This window comes from Oryctolagus cuniculus, chromosome 1, assembly GCF_964237555.1.
Source record: "Oryctolagus cuniculus chromosome 1, mOryCun1.1, whole genome shotgun sequence".
NCBI lineage: Eukaryota > Metazoa > Chordata > Mammalia > Lagomorpha > Leporidae > Oryctolagus > Oryctolagus cuniculus.
Genome location: NC_091432.1, coordinates 93340947 through 93361404, shown reverse-complemented (window position 1 = coordinate 93361404; position 20458 = coordinate 93340947). Strand labels below are relative to the sequence as shown.

Genomic DNA, 20458 nt, shown 5'->3' with positions numbered 1-20458 from the left:
AAAAGATTGTTATGAGTAGTGAATTGAAACAATATAGGAATTAAATTACTTTCCTTTATGTTTATGTATCTTAAAATTACTTGGTCTACAAAGCAGCATATTAGAAATTTACGTTGGGATGTAAAGCCACTGCCTGCAATGCTGGCATGCCATACGGGTGCAGGTTCTATCCTGGCTGTTCTACTTCAGATCCCGCTCCCTGCCAATGCACCTGGGAAAGCAACAGAAGACGGCCAACGTACTTGGGGCCCTGTATCCATGTGGGAGATCTAGAAGACGCTTTTGGCTCCTAGCTTAGGATCAGCCCAACCAACATATGGGAAGTGAACCAGCTGATGGAAGATTCTCTCTCTCTCTCTCTCTCTCTCTCTCTCTCTCTAACTCTGCTTTTCAAATAAATAAATAAATCTTTGAAAAGAAAAGAAAGTTACTTGGGGATGTACTCCAGCAATGATATATATTAAAAAACTAGTGTGGGGTGTGTTACTGGAGGCAAGAAATTGTATTTCCAACTCCTGAAGTGATATAGAGAAATTGCAGGATTCTAGTTGTGCAGTAGGCCTAAAATGTAGTAAAAACCCACTGGAGCAGTAAGTTGAAGGGATAAATTCTTTGGAAGTTTGGGGCTCATGCTGTGGTGTAGTGGGTAAAGCCACCACCTACAGTGCTGGCATCCCATAAGGGTGCCAATTTAAGTCCCAGCTGCTCCACTTCTGATCCAGCTTTCTGCTATGGCCTGGGATAGCAGTAGAAGATGGCCCAAGTCCTTGGGCCCCTGCACCCATGTGGGAGACCCAGAAGCTCCTGGCCCCTGGCCAGCACAGCTCCAGCCATTGTGGCCATCTAGGGAGTGAACCAACAGATGGAAGACCTCTCTCTCTCTCTCTCTCTCTCTCTCTCTCTCTGCCTCTGCTCATCTGTAACTCTGGCTTTCAAATGAAATAAATAAATCTTTAAAAAAATTTGTTGGAAAGTAACAAAAAATGAAATACCATTTTATAAATATTTTTGAGAATGTAAAAAAAATATATAATGGGCCGGTGCCAGGGATCACTAGGCTAATCCTCCGCCTGCAGTGCTGGCACCCCGGGTTCTAGTCCTGGTTGGTGCACCGGATTCTGTCCTGGTTGCTCCTCTTCCAGTTCAGCTCTCTGCTGTGGCCCGGGAGTGCAGTGGAGGATGGCCCAAATGTTTGGGCCCTGCACCCGCATGGGAGACCAGGAGGAAGCACCTGGCTCCTAGCTTCGGATCAGCACAGCACACCAGCCACAACGAGCCGGCCGTAGTGGCCACTTTGGGGGTGAACCAACGTAAAAAGGAAGACCTTTCTCTCTGTCTCTCTGTCTAACTCTGCCTGTCCAAATATGTATAAATATATATATATACACACATATATATAAATAAATGCAAAAACATGGGTAATAGGAATGCAAGAATGTAGTGAAGAAAAAATTTGTGTGATATTAAACAATTAAAGGAAATAGAGTTCTGGATGCTAGGAACATTTCCCTTTGATTACTTCTGGGGAAGTAACACTGACACTGTCAAAATATAAATGACAACTGGCTAGGAGACTGTCCCTATAAAGGGGGGAAAAACTTAAAAAAACCCTCCATAACCACAATGTAAGTGGACAGAATAAATACAGATGATGGATAAATGGACAGATAATGGCATGGCCAAAACTGCCATTCCCACAATTTTTGAAATCTAGAAATGCATAAATAACTTGGTTTCATTTTTAAAAGGTGAGATAGAGGGACAAATGGTTAGTATTTTAAAATAAAGTTTTATGTCTTTACATTTTAATTTAGGGTAACAGAAACAAAATATAGCAAAATTGTATCAGATAATATTTTGCATCTTAAAATTTTAAATAAAAATTTATTATTTTCTGCATCAGAATTATTATGAGTATTTAATGAAGGAATAGAAATAGGAATTTTATGGATACTATTTCACAAAGCAAGTCAATTACTAGAAAATAGATAATTGAAAAGTTTTCTGTAAAAAGAAAATAGATAATTGACAAAAGTTTATTGTTCAACAAACTATCTAAGATGGAACTGCCAGACATCATAGTATATTTTACTTGTATTATGAAATATTCATATAATTTTGTTTCTTTTTCCTACATAAAAATTGCTTGAGATAGATACTATTAATTCCAATCATAAAGGAGAAAACTGAGGCTCAAAGAGATGAAATTATCTTTTTTTTAATTAAGAGAACTAAGATGTTTTAGATCTCTGACTCAGAAGTCCATTCATCTTTACTGAATACAATCATGTACCTTTCAGAAGCTTCAGGAGTCAAAAAGTAAGAGAAAAACAGAAACCAAAAAAGCAAAAACAAAACTAAGTTTCATGAAAGAATTTCAACTACATCAGACAATGAAAGAGTTCATCTAGAGAGAACTATAACACAAGAAAATAAATTACAGGTAAACAGTTTTGTATTCCTCAAATGAGATTTGCAACATATAACCAATGATGCAGTTAATAAACTCTAGAGGTTTTCTGCTATTCATATATTATAAAACTATGGAGAAGATAGTAAAAACAATAATAATGTCATAATTACTGTCTTAAGAGATATCTATTAATTTTTAAAAATCCTGAAAAACATTAGGCAGTGATTAGATAGTTGGCATTTTTGCTTACTTTAGCTTCCAGGTTACAGTAGAAAACTCTTTTTGGCAGTTATTTATAAAATCATTTTTATACATTTCCACCATTATTCATTTTCCCCCATTTTTGTACTTGAAAGAAAATGGCACATTTAGAAAATGTATATTTATGAATAATAAAATTAACTTATTAGAGACTAAATACTAATCGGCACTCTTCTAATTCATCATGAAATGATTTTAAAAAACAAAAAATATAACATATTTTATGATGTGTATTTGGCATTGTCATAAGCTGCTCTATGACAAGAAAAGCTTACTATGGTCACAGTCAGTGAACTAGACAATACACCACTATCCTTGTCCATTAGGCAGAAAACAATAACATTAACAAAGCAGCATGCATCTTGATCAATGTTTTATAGAAAAGGCAAGGTAATGACTTAGGTCCATAAAGATGTGTACAGTAGAGAAACAATTTATATTGACTGCATTTCTATGCTTCTCAATATAATACAATCACTTACTTTTTTCTCCGGTTTGACTCCACAAAATATTTACGTGCTCGATTTCGACATATTTTTTGTTGCTGTAGTAATATTTGGCGCTCTTCTTCTAAATTTTTCTCTAGGTGGATTTTCATATCTCTAATGATAGCATTAAGTTAAGAAACAATGGTTTATATCGTCAGTGGAAACACATTAGTGCTAACTGATAAATATAATTACAACTCATCCTAATGATAGTTTTGTGGAATAATTGGTATGCATACACATCAGTGTTAGTACATGACCATCTGTAAAAAAAAATATTGTGACTTGGTATTAGAACTTAAGATATATCTTACATTCTTGGGGGGAGGTTACTTTTATAAATCATGAGCTTAGATATAGAGATTGAACATCTTCATTAATTTGACAAATATTTGAGTACTAAAAAGTTGCCTTCTTAATCCTCCGCCCAGCGGCGCCAGCACACTGGGTTCTAGTCCCGGTCGGGGCGCTGGATTCTGTCCCGGTTGCCCCTCTTCCAGGCCAGCTCTCTGCTGTGGACTGGGAGTGCAGTGGAGGATGGCTCAAGTGCTTGGTCCCTGCACCCGCATGGGAGACCAGAAGCACCTGGCTCCTGCCATCGGATCAGCGCAATGCTCCGGCCGCAGCGGCCATTGGAGGGTGAACCAACGGCAAAAGGAAGACCTTTCTCTCTGTCTCTCTCTCTCACTGTCCACTCTGCCTGTCAAAAAAAAATTAAAAAAAAATTTTAAAAGTTGCCTTCTTAGGCATATATATACATATAATAAAAAATAAAGCTCTCCTTAATAGGAAGTACATGAATTAAATATTTCAATAGATTCTTTAATCTATAGTATAAAAGTCATATATAAATATTTAAAAAATAATAATTGGAATATTTGGGAGTATACATTTAATTATTTACTTAGTGATTTTCTTATAGGTTACAACTACAAGAAACTAGAAAATCCAAGCAACTAGTACAACTGAGCATAGGCATCTGAATCCCGAAGTTTGCCAAGAACTAAAGGAAAATTTTGGTTTTGCCAAACACCAATTCATTTGAAAGTTATTACCTAAGATTAATTTTTCTTATATAAGCTGTTCATAAAATTAATTTTTCCTATTTAGTGCTTTATATTGCATTAAATGTTTATCAAATTTGTCTTAATTTTGTTTTGTTACTCTGAATTTTAACAAAATGCTCATTCAATTGCCAATTTATCACTATTCAGTATCTTATCATTACATGAGACTACTGAAGTCAGAAACTGAATGCAGAACATTATAGCTTGTTCTTTTTAGAATAAACAGCTTGTTTAAAATTTTCTTTCCCAAAAACAGAGGTTCAAAACTTTTCTTTATAGGATCAATAAAATAATTTTATGTCCTAAATTGATTAATGGTAAAATATACAAGAAACACACACAATAAATTTTATTGAGCATGATTTGTTAATTTTCAAAATGTGTTAATTTTAGTATTCTACAGTCCTTCAGCAATACTATTATATATTTCAAAATACATGTATTTGAATTTTTTGGTTGTTTGAAGCTTTGGTAGTATGAGCTTTATTGTTTTCAATTATGTTGTTCTTCAACCACTTTTAAATCATAGACCATAATTTACTCTTTTTTTTAAACAAAATTTTGCATTACCTCTTCACAAGTACCCAATACACTTACATGTGTGTATTTTTGTTTAAAGTAGGTTTTTTGGATGGACTTACAAAAATGAAATAAAAAGAGAAGGAAATCTGCTTTTTTTAAAAGATTTATTTTATTTATTTGACAGGCAGAGTTACAGAGAGAGGTAGAGACAGAGAGAGAGGTCTTCCATCCACTGGTTCACTCCCCAGATGCCCGTAATGGCCAGAGCTGCGCCAATCTGAAGCCAGGAGCCAGGAGCTTCCTTCTAGTCTCCCATGTTGTTGCAGGGGCCCAAGGCTTGGGACATCTTCCACTGCTATCTCAGGCCATGGCAGAGAGCTGGATCAGAAGAGGGGCAACCAGGACTAGAACCAGCACCCATATGTGATGCTGGCGCTTCAGGCCAGGGTGTTAACCTGCTGAGCCACAGCGCTGGCCCCTGGAAATCTTATTCTTCATCAGCACAGAAACAGCTAAAGGTTTACCCTATTCTTCTTTCATAGAGTAATAGCCAGACTTCAACAAGATGGTTAGTTAATGAAAAGTCACAATTTGGCAGTAAGGAAAGTACAACTTCCTTTCAGGATACCCAGGGACAATGCATGAGATTAGGGGGAGGCTTTGGCTTAGGTGAGAAGCATGGAGGACTATGCCATAGGTGAAGTACATGTGGAGATAGCTGTTTTCTGATAAACATGTTTAAGATCTCACATGAGCATAAAGAACACTATGAATGCAATGTTTTGGCAACTATATATCCTCAAATTTAGTCAAATGACTATCACACACACATACACACACACACACGTTCAGTAAATTTTTGCTTGCTGTCTTTGAATATTTTCAAATATGGTATTCAAGGTTAGAAAATATAAGCTACCTGGTTAAATTTGTTATTTTTATAAAAACTGTTCAGTATAGGTAAGATATTTCCATAAGAATCTTTGTGAAATACCTAAAAGATAATTTTTGTATACTTAATATGTATAACAAAACAAGAATATCATGGGTTGTAGGATTAGGTAACTGATTATATTTAAAAGCATAGCCTAATCTGCCCCAATTTGATCCTTACTTCACCCTATCCCAATTGTCCCTTGCCAATTAGGATGTTAAAAATATTACCATCAAAAGTAATTATGCATCATGTAGCCTATTTTCTTGCCAAATGTACTTTAGTGCTCTCTTAATTGTACTTTTCCTTTATTATTATGCTCTCTTCCACTGAATTGGCTCCAATGCTCTAAATTTCTTCCCTGAACTACTTCAGTACTTTTCTTCTCCTTTTTGTCCTTTTAATTAAAACTTTATTTTATTTAAGGTAAACAAATTTCATATATTTCCTACATACAGATTTAGGAACACAGTGATACTTCCCACCCTACCGTCCTTCCTGCCCAAGCTCCCTTCCTACTTCTTCCTTCCTCTTCCTCCCTCTCTTAATTTTTATAACGATCTTTTGGTTTACTTTATAAGATTAACCCTATACAAAGTAAAGAGTTCAACAAATAGTAAGCAGAAGAAAACACTGTTCCTCAGCAGTACAGACAAGGGCTGTAAACAAGCATCCAATCTCAAAATGTTAATTTCACTCCTATACAGTATATATTTTTATACTCTATAAGCTACCACAGATCAGGGAAAACATTTGGTATTTGTCTTTTTGAAACTCACTTATTTCACTAAGTATAATGGTTTCCAGCTGCATACAATTTGTTGCAAAAGACAGGATTTTGGCCCCTCCACCCATGTGGGAGACCTAGAGGAAGCTCCTGGTTTCTGATAGGCTCATCTCTTGTTGTTGTGGCCACTGGGGGAATGAACCAGTAGGTGGAAGACCTCTCTCTTTTCTATCTCTCTATGTAACTCTGAGAATTTCATTCTTTTTTTTTATGGCTGAGTAGTGTGTGTGTGTGTGTGTATGTATATATACACACCATAATTTCTGTATCTAGCCATCAGTTGATGGACATCTGTGTTGATTCCATACTTTAGCGATTGTTAAGTGAGCTGCAATAAGTGTAGATGCAAAATTCTCTACAAAATACTAACTAATTGAATCCAACAACACATCAGAAAGATCATTTTCTTGGACTAAGTGGGATTCATCCCTGCTATGAAGGGGTGGTTCTATATATACAAATCAATAAATGTGATATATCACATTAACAAACTGAAGAATAAAAACCATATTATTATCTCCATCAGAGAGAGCATTTGATAAAATACAACACCCTTTCATGATAATAACCTTAAGCAAATTTGGTATAGAAGGAACATTCCTCAACAAATCAAGAAAATTTATGACAAACCCATAGCCAGCATCTTATTCAATGGGGAATAGCTGGAAGCATTTCCACTAAGATCTGAAACCAGACAAGAATGTCCACTTTACCATTGCTATTCAATATAGTCCTGGAAGTTTTAGCCACATCCATTAGGTAAGAGAAAGAAATCAAAGGGATACCTCTGGAAAGTCAAATTATCCCTGTTTGCACATGACATAATTTTATAGATAGAGGAATCAAAAGAATGCACTAAGAGACTACTGGAATGCATAAAAGAATATGGTAGGAGCTGGTGCTGTGGTGCAGCACGTAAAGCCACCACTTGTAGTGCCAACATTCCATAGGGGTGCTGGATTGAGTCCTGGCTGCTCCACTTCTGATCCAGCTCCCTGCTAATGTGCCTGGGAAAGAAGTTGAAGATGGTAGAAGTGCTTGGGCCCATAATCTCATGTGGGGGACCCGGAAGAGGCTCCAGGCTCCCGACTTTGGATCAGCCCAACTCTGGCCTTTGTGGAGTGAACCAGAGGATAGAAGATTCATTCTCCCTCTCCCTCTCCCTCTCCCTCTCCCTCTCCCTCTCCCTCTCCCTCTCCCTCTCCCTCTCCTTCTGCCTCTCTGTAACTCCGCATAATAAATAAATAAATCTTTAAAAAACAAGACTTGGTAAAGTGGCAGCATATAAAATTAACACACACAACAGCATTTGTATACACAGACAATACCATGGCTAAGAAAGAATTTCTAAGATCAATCCCAGTCACAATAGTAACAAAAAGCTTAATAATACCTTGAAATAAATTTAACCAAGGAGGTCAAACATCTCTATGATGGAAATTACAAAACATTAAAGAAAGAAGTGAAAAATGACACACAAAAAAGGAAAAATCTTACATGTTCATGGATTGGAAGAATTAATACCATCAAGATGTTCATATTACCAAAAGCAGTTTCCAAATTCAGTGTAATCCCCAACCAAAATAACAATGACATTCTTCTCAGATCTAGGAAAAAAGATGCTAAAATTCATATGGAAACACAAGAGACCCTGAATAGCTACAGCAATCTTATACAACAAAAACAAAGCTGGGGATAACACAATACCAACATTCAAGACATGTTCCATGGTAGTTATAATCAAAGCAGCCTGGTATGGGCACAAAAATAGACATGTAAATGAAGTGAACATAATAGAAACTCCAGAAATCAATCCACACATCTACAACCATTTTGGTAAAATACCTAAAAATCAATACCTAGAGAAAAGATAGTCTCTTAAACAAATGATTCTGGGAAAACTGGATCTCTGTATATAGAAGTATGAAACAAGACCTCTACACCTTATACAAAAATTAACTCAAAATGGATCAAGGATCTAAATCTTTTACTTGATATCATCAAATTACTAGAGTAAAACTTTAGGGAAATATGCAAGATATCGGCATAGACAAAGACACATTGGAAAAGACCCCAGAAGCACAGACAAAATCAAAGCCAAAATTGACAAATGGGATTATATCAAATGGAGAAGCTTCTGCTCTACAAAGGAAACACTTAGCAAAGTGTAGAGGAAACCAACAGAATGGGAGAAAACATTTGCAAACTATGCGACTGATAAAGGATTAATATTCAGGATCTAGAAAGAGCTCAAAAGACTCAACAATAACAAAAAAAAACCCAATCTAGTCATGAAATGAGCAAAGGACTTCAACATGGGTTTTTCAAAAGAGGAAATTCAATGGCCAACAGGATAGATGAAAAATGCTCAGGATCACTAGCATCAGGGAAATGCAAATCAAAACTACAACCAACAAACAATAAATCTAGTGAGGATATGGGGGAAAAGGTACTCTTAATCCACTATTGGTAGGAATGTAAACCAGTGCAGCAATTGTAGAAGACAGCTAAAAATAGATATACCATACGATCCAGCAATCCCACTCCTGGGAATTTACACAAGGAAAATAAAATCAGCATATGAAAGAGTTTTCTGTATCCCTATGCTTATTGCAGTTTAGCCCTTTTTAAAAAAATATTTTATTTTCAGTACTTTTGCAGTTTTGAAAGATTTTATTTGAAAGGCAGACTTATAGAGAGAGAGGGAGTGAGGAAGAGGTAGAGACATCTTCCGTCTGCTGGTTCAATCCACAGAAGGCCACAGGTGACAGGTTCGGGCCAGGCTGAATCCAGGAGCCAGGAACTTCATCTAAGTCTTCCACCATGTACTTGGGCCATCTTCTGTTGGTTTCCTGGGTATATCAGCAGTGAGCTGGATTGGAAGTAGTGCAGCTGGGATTCAAACGGGCACTCACATGGGATGTCAGCATCCATGCAGTGGCTTAACCTGCTGTGTCACAATGCTGGTCCCATTCATTACTCTTTTAACTCATCTCCTTTTTTTTTGTATTATTTATTTATGCTTCCATTTTGCTTTAAGAATTAAACTGTCACCTCAGTAATCTTAAGAGCAATATAATGAAAAAAAAAACATACAACACACATTTAATTTAGACTTATGTCCATCATAGTTTCAAAGGCTTGCCTGAAATAAGGCTGGGATTCACATCTTTTTCCTTAAGGAAAGAAACACAAACAGCAATTTTGTTATCCTACCCCATCCACCCTCATCCAAATAATTAACTGATGAATTCAAGTCTAACATGATTTAAAAATTTTGTCTGCTACAAGACAATCATCTGACCTGCTTCCCTGCATTTATTTATTAAACCTAACTGAAAATAGGTCATTTTTAAAAGCCTCCAAGAATTCTCTTTATTTGGAATTTTATCATGACATTGATTTTTAATCCAATACATAGGCTAAGTGGTTTCTTACCCCATTCCATTCTAGTAAATTTCAATAAAAGAAGAGCTTTTCTGAGAAGCCCTAAAGTAAATTTAGCTATCTTCTCATTACATGAAGCAAAGAAAGGTTTGGATTTTTAACAGTAATATTTTTTACAGCTCCTTAACAAGAGCGTGAAGAGGAATCAAGAATCCACCAGTCCAAGTACTTACAGTAATATGCCAGAAGCACTCACCATCAGCCATTTACACTACTTCACTCCCATGTTTCTAATAACACTGATTTCCCACTAGAGATAGTGCATTACTAACACTGGACTCACAGTTTGCAAGTCATATCCTTAATCTAGCCATCATTCATTTGAACCTCCACAAAGCCAGCTAGATAGAAATCTGGTTGTGTTTTTCATTCTTTATTTTTTCCTATTGTTTGTTTTTCCCAAAAACTATCAGTTCATGACAAACTCCAATTTTTTTGAACTTGTAAGTAAAGTATTGTTTAGTGTAGTGTTTTTCAGCTTCATTTCTCAACACTTCCCTGTATGAATTCTATTCCCAACCATATTGAGATAATTCAACAGAATAAGCCATGATCAGCATGTGTCATGCCATTATTTCTTGGCATCTGGTTGTCTAACTCAACTCATCCTTTCAGGGTTATCACCATCAATTTTTTTCCCCTATGAGGTCTTTTCTAACCTCTACCATATTACTTGATACTTTCATGAGTATATCATTTGTATCTCCTATATATTTCTAAAACTTCAATTCCTGGCATAGTTCTTATAACATAGTAATGATATAATCAAGTCTTGCTGAATCACTTTCTTTGAGAAAATTCTCTGAGGCAGACATGACAAGACTAGTGGATATGCATTTACACAGCCTTTCATGTATTATAGAAAAATAAGCGTCTAAAGGGGTTATACAAACTTACATGCCATTAGAAATATAAATTTAAAAAGCCCATGAGCATGGCCTAGTACTTTCTAAACAGAAAGATGAGGTATAAAACCATGTTTATGTATTAGCAAAAACAGAACATTTCCTATGTTAATTATTAATTTTTATTTTTATCTTTGGAGTATTGTTAATTCATTAGTCAGTTATTGAGAACTTCATTAAAATTATTTTTAAAAACTTAAATATAGGCAGAATAATACAAATATTATTTCTCATAGTACAAATATTTTTCCCCAGGTATTTCAAGCTTTACAATTTCTCCTTAAATTTTAAAGGTAATGTTATCTGTGAAATACTTTTAAAATTACTTTCTCTTCAAAAGGTAAAGTTATACCTTCAAATATAAGTGTGAAATTCTATTTTTTGTCAGTTTTCATTTTATATTTATTTTATATTATCCCTTTTATCAGCTCAAGTTTATTTTGGAATGTAGCATAAGGTATGACTCAAGATAGAGTAAACTACAAACTCCTTTTCTTAGAGGTACGAAAAAGAATATGTAGATATGAGAATACAGCTAAAATAGTTCTTATGATCAAAATGTTTGTTGATTTACTTAATTTTAAGAATGACCAAAACCTTAACACGTTTACAGGCTGCAGGGCAAGAAGTACGCTAAGAAACTGAGAGTAAATTATAACAGCTGGGATAATTTATAATCCAGGGCTCCTGAGGAGGAAGAGGGTGGAAATAAGGGCATAAGTGCATGGATTCACTTTCACTTATTCCAATTAGCGGGCCTGGAGGAAAGACAGGTAGGTGGGTGGGAGTGTGTGGGTATGCAGTTTACTGGGAGACCTGAGGAAGTTCATGACATTCATGTTTTATGAAATGATCATACAGTTCATTGAGAGTGATGAGAGGAGACAGATCTGAAACAGACATTAAGTAAAAGAAGAGAGAATACTGCTACAGTTTGGATAGAGCTAGAAACCAAAAACCAATCTGTATTGTTTTGTGATTTTTCTCTGACAGTATTTTTGTTATTTGCATAAAGCAGTGGAGAAAAGGGGCTTTGTAATTCCTGAGTAGTTTCTGAGTAGTTGAGGAAGAAGGATAGGAGTGCAAAGAATTAAGGATTGTTGGTGAAAGAATTTGTGCAAATAATCAAGAATTGGATATAAACTGAAGAGAGAAGACAGACAGGCAAGGTAGATGCTAAGATAAATGGAAGGGACAAAACTGGGATATTTATGAGGAAAAAAAGAGTCGTAATATGAAGGGAACTTGAGTGTCCTTTCAGTTTTTGTTAAATCTTATTTCTATTTGAGTTTATATAAAAGATCGACAGAACTTTAGCTAATTTTAATCAGCTGGAATTTGTACAGTTTTGTTCTTTTACTGACTCCCCTGACAAAATATCTTCAACAGAAAATGGAATGGCTTCTGGGTACTGAATTCATTTTTTTTGCACCAAAATAAGTAAGCTTACCTTTAAATTCCACTTTTCGAACTTTCTGAAGTGCTCTTTTATATTAGTAAAAGTATATATAAACCAGCAAACACACACATACACAGAGTAGCAAAAGCTGTTGCATTTTATATTAGTCTTGGTCATCCATTAAAATGATCATTTACTAAACTGAAAGTATGTCACTGTAAAAATTAAAAGGGGAGCATTGTGATGTAGCAGGTTAGGCCGCCACCTGCAATTCTGGCATCTGATGTGGATGCTGGTTCAAGCCCCAGACTCTACTTCTGATCCTGCTCACTGATAATGCCCTGGGAAAGGTAGCAGAAAATGGCCCAGGTGCTTGAGCCTATGCTATTCATGTGGGAAACCCACAGGAAGCTTCTGGCTGCTGGCTTTGGCTTGGCCACGCCCTAGCTGTTACAGCTAACTGGGGAGTGTACCAGAGGGTGGAAGACTGCTCTCTCCCTCTCTCCCTCTCTCTCTCTCTCTCTCTCTCTCTCTCTCTCTCTCAGTATAACTCACTTTCAAATCAATAAATACATCTTTAAAAAATTAAAAGAAAAAATAAGAAAGGCAGGAGGAAGTATAGCGGGAGCATGGGTGAGAGGGAGGATAGGGTGAGAATTCTCATTATGCTCTTAAATCTGTATATACATGAGAGGATTCCAAGATAGCTGAATAAGAAATAGATGTGCTGATTTTGACTAGGGGAGACAGCAGAAGAAAAGTGAAGGAAGTGTATTCCCTGGGGAGAGTTAGAGAGACGTGTGCAGTGGAAATTCTACAGGAAGACGAGGGACAACATGGAGCAATGTTTAAAGAGTGGATGTGCAGCAGGGTGCAAGGACACCATATACATCTCCTGCAGCTGGGATCTGGAAGAGACACAAGCGCCTGAGAGCGAGGTGAGGGCAGAATGCAGCAGCCCACGCCACTTGATACTGCATGAGGGGAACCTAGCAGACCACACTGATGTGTCCAGACTGGAGCCCTAGTTAGGGAGCAGGGCACCCACCTAATACAGTAAAGGAAAAGCACATTTCATTTTCCTCATTCACCCACAAGGGCGCCCTGCAACTGGCCAGGAGAAGGCACCATCTTGACACCAGTAGAGGCTGCAGTGGGTCCTGTGTGCACAAGCAGGGATTTTACCAGAGGGAAAATAATCCATATTACCCACAAAGTCTGGATGGGAGGGCTGACAGAGGCTGGGCACCTACTTAGGACTGTGAGGTGCACTCATCATCTCAGCCTATCACAGGCTTGGGGCTAAAACTGCCAAGGTGGAGCAACCACAGGCAACTCTGGAAATGACTGCTCTCTCCATGGACAGGGCAGGTGCATAGGACAGAGAGGGCGTTCTCTGTACCCCATGACTGTGGAAGTCCTGTGCCCTATCCCTATGACTGTGGGAATTCACTACTGCACGTAGGGTGTAGGGTGTAGCACAGTCTTTAGGCAATCATTGTGTCTGGCAAGAGAGACTCAGAGCTCTAAGACTGCCTGGGGTGGGGGACCATAGCTGAGGGTTCTGTGCTCACACTGAAAACTGTGATATTCTTTGTGGGGTTCATGCACCAACATGGGCTAGAGTTGTGCAGATTGTGGGCTAACACCAGGCATTATCATGTTGGAAGAGAAGAAGTGAGGTTGTGATTACACCAACAGGTGTGATCATACTCTCTCCCTTGCTGACAACAGAAGAGATCTACCATGCACAATCTGGGTGTCACCCTAGATTCTCCTCCAATCTTGAGTACTTAGCAGAGCTCCCTGGCCCCACCCAAGTACATGCTTCTGGGTATTCACTGAAGGAGCAGACACTCCACCAAACCACAGAGGCATAGTTCAAAAATAAATCCCATCAGTGTAGAAAGCCAACAACTGTTTCACAGATGCCTAAAAATAAATGCAGAAATACAAGAAACAAGAACAAGGAAGACAACATGGCTCAATCAAAGGAACACAATCACACAATATTAGAATGTGAAGATGAAGAGATTAATGCCTGAAAAAGAATTCAATAGAAGGATCATAGGACTACTCAGGAGCAACGAGAAGCAAATTCATGAATTAAAGGAATCCATACATGTCATGTAGGAGAAATTTTCCATGAATTAGGGATTCTGAAGATAAATCAAACTGAAATATTAGAAATGAAGAATTCAATATGTCAAATAAAAAATGCAGTGGAAAGCCTTAACAGACTTGGTGAGGCAGAAGAAATATCCAAGCTAGAAGATTATATAATAAACTGAAAGTATGTCATTGTAAAAATTAAAAGACTACTGTTATATAGTAGGGTGATTATAGCTGTAATAATATATTTGTCAAAGTGACTAAAAGATTTTTAAATGTTCTGATAGCACAGATAACAGATATTTGAGGTGATGAATGTTACTTTTCCTTGATTACTGTACAATGTATACCTTCACTGAAATATCACATATTACTCTTTCATCTAAAAATAAAGAAAACAAAAGGAAGGAGAAGACAGGGTGGGAGCATTGGCAGGAAGAAGGATAGGGTGGGAAGTATTACTATGTTCCTAAATCTGTATAGATGAAATAGACAAAATTTGTTCACCTCACATAATTAAAAAAAGGAAAAGACAACTCAAAAAAATCAATGGTAGCTTGAACACCCCCTTGACTTGCATCCTCTGGTCTGCTTTAACAAAAACCAGGAGGAAGAGAAAACTAGGCATCAGAAATGTAAAGATAGGTGGCAGGCCTATTAATGGCTGTTCTGTACAGTGATCTTCCCTTAAGGAGACCCAACAGGCCAGTCCACTAAGTGGCTTTCAGAGTGGTAAGCCTGGGCTTCAGCAGAAATCCGCTTGTGAAGAGCCCTGGCAGCTCTGCCAGCCAAGAGTTGGATCACTGGAAATGGACCTGCCCTGGAGTCAAAGGACTTCAGGTCAGAGCCACGTATCTTATTGGTTCTAAGCTGAAAAGCCCTTCACTCAGCCCAGCTTCCAAAGTGACCACTGCAGCTGAGGGGATGGCCAAGTAGGGTCAGCAACATTGCAGGCAGAACTGTAAATTTCCTGTTAGAGATGCCACCTGCCTTTACCTGGCCAGCTCTCCTCCCAAGCCAGGTAGATAATGGAAGTCAACAGGGTGCATTCCCCAAGGAGGGTCAGACCTCCCTTAGGATGTACCCTATGTGAAGAGATAGATAGGTCTGGGCATCTTAACTTACAAGGCCTAAAGCCCACCAGATTATTATTAAGTCCCTTCTGTCAGTTTCTATGTGTCTCTCAATCAGAAAATTTAGTTATGGCTTAGACAGCACCTTTCTTGAGTCCTCTAATAATGACTCTGTCCTTTGTTCTAGACACTGTCTAGCCTACTTGGGCCTCATTCCTTTGTAATAATAACCTCTACTCTAACATCAGTGGCTCTGCTCCCAACCTGTGTGTACTGATGGTCCTCTCCTCCACTTAATGTTGTATGATTATTCAGAATTTCTCTACAGACAAACCCCTCTACCTGCAAAAGTTGAGTGGCCTTTCTCCTGGTCTTGGCTGGGATTAGATTTAAACCATGTCCATCAAACAAACCTCACAAGGGTCCAGAGACCCCCCCCTCATTTCCTCTCCTCTATGAAATCTTCTCATTACCTGGTTAATGCCACTCTTAGGATCATTGGTTGTTATTCTCACCTTGACTTGTATACTACAGTGTCTGTTTAAGCGTTTACATCAGGTGATAATGGAATGAACCAAGGCCTTCAGCAACCAGTCAACCAGATGCTTCTCCATCCATACATGCCTGTCCCTGTGGAGTCCCAAGATACCCACAGCGGGCCCCTGTAGACAATGTCCCCAGTCAGCAGGAAGTAGCCAGAGAGACTCATCGTCACCCCTTTTCCTATCATCAAAAGGTCGGGATGGTAGCTTTGGGATCCACATGGAAGGAAGGCCTACACTTCTGGGAATGGAGAAGTCCCTACCTGTACTTCTGGGGAAGAAAAGTTCTTGTCAAGGTCCCTGCGGGGGCCTAAAGGTCAACCATTGAGGTTCAGACCCGCCTCAACCTTTAACCCCCATGCCCTGAATCTATAAAAGGAGCCCTCCCAACCTCTGATGCATGACTTCCCCGCCCCCGCTCTGTTGGGACTGGGGAATCTCGCCTGGGAGCGGAATCCCAATAAAAGCCTGTGAATTAATGATTCGATTCGTCTGCCTGGGAAGATTTGTTAAGCGCCAGACACCTTGCAATAAATACATTAAAAATGGTCACCTTAAATAAAAAAATTTAAAATAAATAAACCTAAAAAAGAAATGATAATTTACAACTTAACAATACATTTTGTCTTTATATTTTAAAGTATATATTTCTCTTTAGGAAACCATCATTATAATTCTGGAATAAAGCCTATTTGGTGTGTTCATTTGATGTACTGCTGAATTCCATGAGGGTTCTTCAAAAAGTTTGTCAAAAAGTAGAATTAAAAGATAATTTATTTTAGTGCATAAAGATAAAGGGTCATAAATATGCTGGTAAGTATAGAACATGTTGCCTTGAAATTCACTGAGCATCTACTGCTGGGGTCATGTTAGCAGAGACCTCATATTTATTATGTGAATGATAGCAGATTTTCCAGGAACTTTCTGTAGTCCCCTTATATTTACAAGTATTTTCTGTGGTGTTTGTATGTATTACATTGCATATACAATTTTATCTTTGATCATTTAATTAATGACAATAGTAGAAACACCTTGTCCACGAACCGTTTACCATGTCCCTGTTGATTTCATGATAAATCAGGTTCAGTGTAATAGGAGTTTGGTGTCCAGGAAAATACAATGTCACAAGGGCAAAGTCAAATGAATACAGAAAAATAACCCAGTTCATATCAGAGTATATTTTTGAGAGTAGCAAGTGCAAAAGTCAAACTCAGTGGAGTTATTTATGAACAGATGAGAGGAAGTAGAAGCTGCTATTGCAGGATATAATTTTGGAAACTTCACCAAAGAAATAGAAGGGATCGTACGTGCAGGAAATTATGCTCAGAAGAGGGATATTTTACTCTTAGTAAAACTCTGTACCTACCTCTCTTTTTTTATTAATTTATATCCCTAGAATCTAGAACAGAGCCTGCCAAAAAGCAGATAATCAATACAAATTGCTTACATGCTGTTAAAATTCCAACAGAGTTAAAAGGACATCCCAGAAAAAGTTGGAGACAATAGGGATAAGAAAATAAAGGTTACTTTGGAAAGAGAAGACAAGAATGAAGATGATTAGGCACTATTATCCCTGCCAACTAGTCCCCGGAGAATTCAAACGTTAAATTCTAATCATCACAACAGTCTCTGAAGGAATAAACATGGTTTGCAAACTGTGTAAACAAAACTCTTTCGCTTATCTACAAGGCAACCAACAGCAACATCAAAGTTGGCTTCAACTAAAAATGAGGGAAAAGTCCCAGGCAATCTGTTTTGGGAAGCTCGGGTCCCTTCCTTCTCATTTCTTCTCTGCTGTCTCTGTGACAACAGACTGCACAGGGAGAAAACAAAACAAATCACCAAGCAGGGCTAGGCTTCAGTAGCTCTGCTAAACAGATCTAGACGTGCTAGGTTAATTGTTCTCACGGATTCTTCAGGACAGCAAAACCTCCTTCTATTTTCCCACTTCTCTAAGTGGCACGATTAACCAAGAAGTGATTAATATGTAAGTAAAGAACATAAAGGCATCATTCTAGAAGGCAAAAATAACTCCTACAGAATACACGGTTTCTCTATTTGAAAAATCCCCGACATTTTACAAAGAAGTTGATGAATGGGGTAGGACAACAGGGCGGAGGGGGAAGGGGGCGCAGAACGGGATTAGGTGGGGGCAATGAGAACACCCGCATTAAGATGACTTGCTAATTTGCATCACCTGGCGGCCGCGGTCATGGGGAGTTATGGGGAAAACACCTGCCTCGTCGCCAACACCGCCACCCCGGCAGCCACAGGCTGGGAAGGATACAGGTAAGCGCCAGGTCGGTGACGCCCGCCGCTCTCTTGGGGGCTGAGGGGCGCTCTGCCGCAGGTGTCGGAGGAGTCAGTGCCCAGTCCTGGGACCGCGTTTCTGGCTCCCGGCCTCCCAGTCAGCATCCTTCACCTCAGCGCCACCTCCTCGCCAGCCCCTAGCGCCTCCCTCATAGCAGCTCCGGCTTCCTCGTCCTCGGCCCCTCCCCACAAGCCTTCTCTCAAGCCCCGCGTCACGGGCGCCGAAAGACTGGCCGCGGCAGCCCTGACTCCCACGCAGAGGCGCTCGTGACCGTGGTGGCGACAGCTGCTGCAACTGCGAAGACCTTGCCTGGCAATAGCAAAGGTGGCAGCAGTCTCCCAGCCGTCGCCATCTTGGTAACCAACCGACGCCGCGTCCTTCGCAACTGACACCAGGGCGGAGCGCGGCGCGGGGCGGAACGCGCGCTCGAGGCAGCCAATAGGAGGCGCCAGCGGCCGCGCCAGCCTTCAGCGGCCTGGCGGTCCTAGGGTAGAACCCGAGGCGTCCCCTGGGGCCGCATGTTTGCACTAGAACCACTGTGTTGCGCCTCAGGGCCTTCTACCTCCCGTTTCTTGAGGTTGTTTTTGTGGCAGTATAGAGAGGGATGGAAGACATTGGGACGCAAAATCCGTAGACCAGGCATCTGCCGCAGGGCAGATTCTGAAATCTCTGGGTTAATTAAGGGTCGGGTTTGTTGTTAACTACTGAATCCTGTGTGGGGTATCACTATTTCCAAACATCATCTCTTAAAAAAAAGCCTTTGTGCAGTGTAAGTTTGCGTTCCCTGCACTCATTTCACCCACTCGATGATGCTTCTGCCATTCTCTCTGTAGTCCTTTTCCTGGCCATCGCCCTGCTTCGAAGGCCTACATTTCAGATTTCTGGCCTTGCTGCCAGACTCTGGGAATGGGCCAATACAGCAAAGGCGGCCTGGAAAGGCGTCCAGACTTAAGCGCATAATTTCATGGGAGGATATACTAAGCCATTGTATTGAAATTGTTCCAGGAGTTAAGTTAAATGTATTTTTGAACCATGAATTTAAAGGCTATATAAATGAAAATTTGGAAAAAGGTTGAAACTTTTTGTTGGAGTCCAACATAAAAGCACTTCTGATTGTATTTTTATCTAGTTCTTTTTTTTTTCTTATGGAAAACTCCTGTTTGGAAGCAGAATGTACAGACCAAATAAAGATCACTTACCCACCATTCTCTCTGTCTTTGTGAATCAATGATTTCATTTTTAAACTGATAAGAGCAGATACTACACATGATCTTAGCCAAAAGGCCAAGAGACGATAATATTTTCATTTTTAGAGTTGAACTAATGAACTTTTCCAGCTAAAACTACTTAGAACCAAGTTTTTGTAAACTTGGATGCAATGACTCAAATTGGAATATGTTCTGGGGACTGAGATTTTAAAGTCCCACAACAAATTCAATTTTGATTTTAAGCACAAAACACACAAAAGTCCCTTTTAGGATTGTACCAAGAAGGTAGAATATATAATCCTGACAAAGAAAGACTAAACATGTACACTTGGACAATTCGCTATCATGGCAGGTTTTAAATTGATCTAGTTGCAGGCATTGTCCTTGATTCTATTCCTGCTATTAATATCACAACTCTGTCTCTCAGGATTTGTGAGTTGGCAAAGTAGGGCAATGCAAAATGCAAATAAAATGAGAAAATCATGGTTGCAGTTTGGAGTTTTTAGGCAATTTACGTTTTCCTGAAAATCTGGTTTTTGCTATATTATTAGTTGGTATCTTGTAACTATTAGCTACCTTATTGCTTGCTTTCATTGTGTTAAGAAACATGATTTTTAAAAAAGATTTATTTATTCTAAGAATAGAGTAATGGGGAATAGGGAGGAAGAGAGATCTTCCATTCACTAATTCACTCTTCAAAGGTCCACAACAGCTTGGGCTGACCAAGGTTGAAGCCAGGAGCAAGGAATTCCATCAGAGTTTGGCATATGGGTGGCAGGGACCCAAGTACTTGTGCCATCATCTGCAGTCTTCCAGGCATGTTAAGAGAAGTTAAATGGGGTCGGCGCCGTGGCTCAATAGGTTAATCCTCCGCCTTGCGGCGCCGGCACACCAGGTTCTACTCCCGGTCCGGGCGCCGGATTCTGTCCCGGTTGCCCCTCTTCCAGGCCAGCTCTCTGCTGTGGCCCGGGAGTGCAGTGGAGGATGGC

At 39.0% G+C, this 20458-nt stretch overlaps 1 protein-coding gene and 1 pseudogene across 14 annotated transcripts in view; both read right to left on the bottom strand.

Annotated features, from left to right (window-relative positions):
* The window catches only part of CEP126 (centrosomal protein 126), a 141310-nt gene extending 122659 nt beyond the window's left edge, over positions 1 to 18651 (bottom strand). For all 14 annotated transcript variants that reach the window (XM_070077315.1, XM_051849943.2, XM_051849931.2 and 11 more), the window contains exons 1-2: positions 18238 to 18651; positions 3157 to 3276 (exon numbers count right to left, since the gene is read on the bottom strand). In XM_070077315.1, coding sequence (XP_069933416.1) covers positions 3157 to 3276; positions 18238 to 18365 — 248 coding nt within the window. In that variant the 5' untranslated portion in view covers positions 18366 to 18651. The remainder of the gene's footprint in view (positions 1 to 3156; positions 3277 to 18237) is intronic.
* Positions 18652 to 19446: 795 nt separating this feature from the next.
* On the bottom strand, positions 19447 to 19557 carry LOC127485370 (U2 spliceosomal RNA; annotated as a pseudogene).
* Between the last annotated feature and the right edge of the window lie 901 nt (positions 19558 to 20458).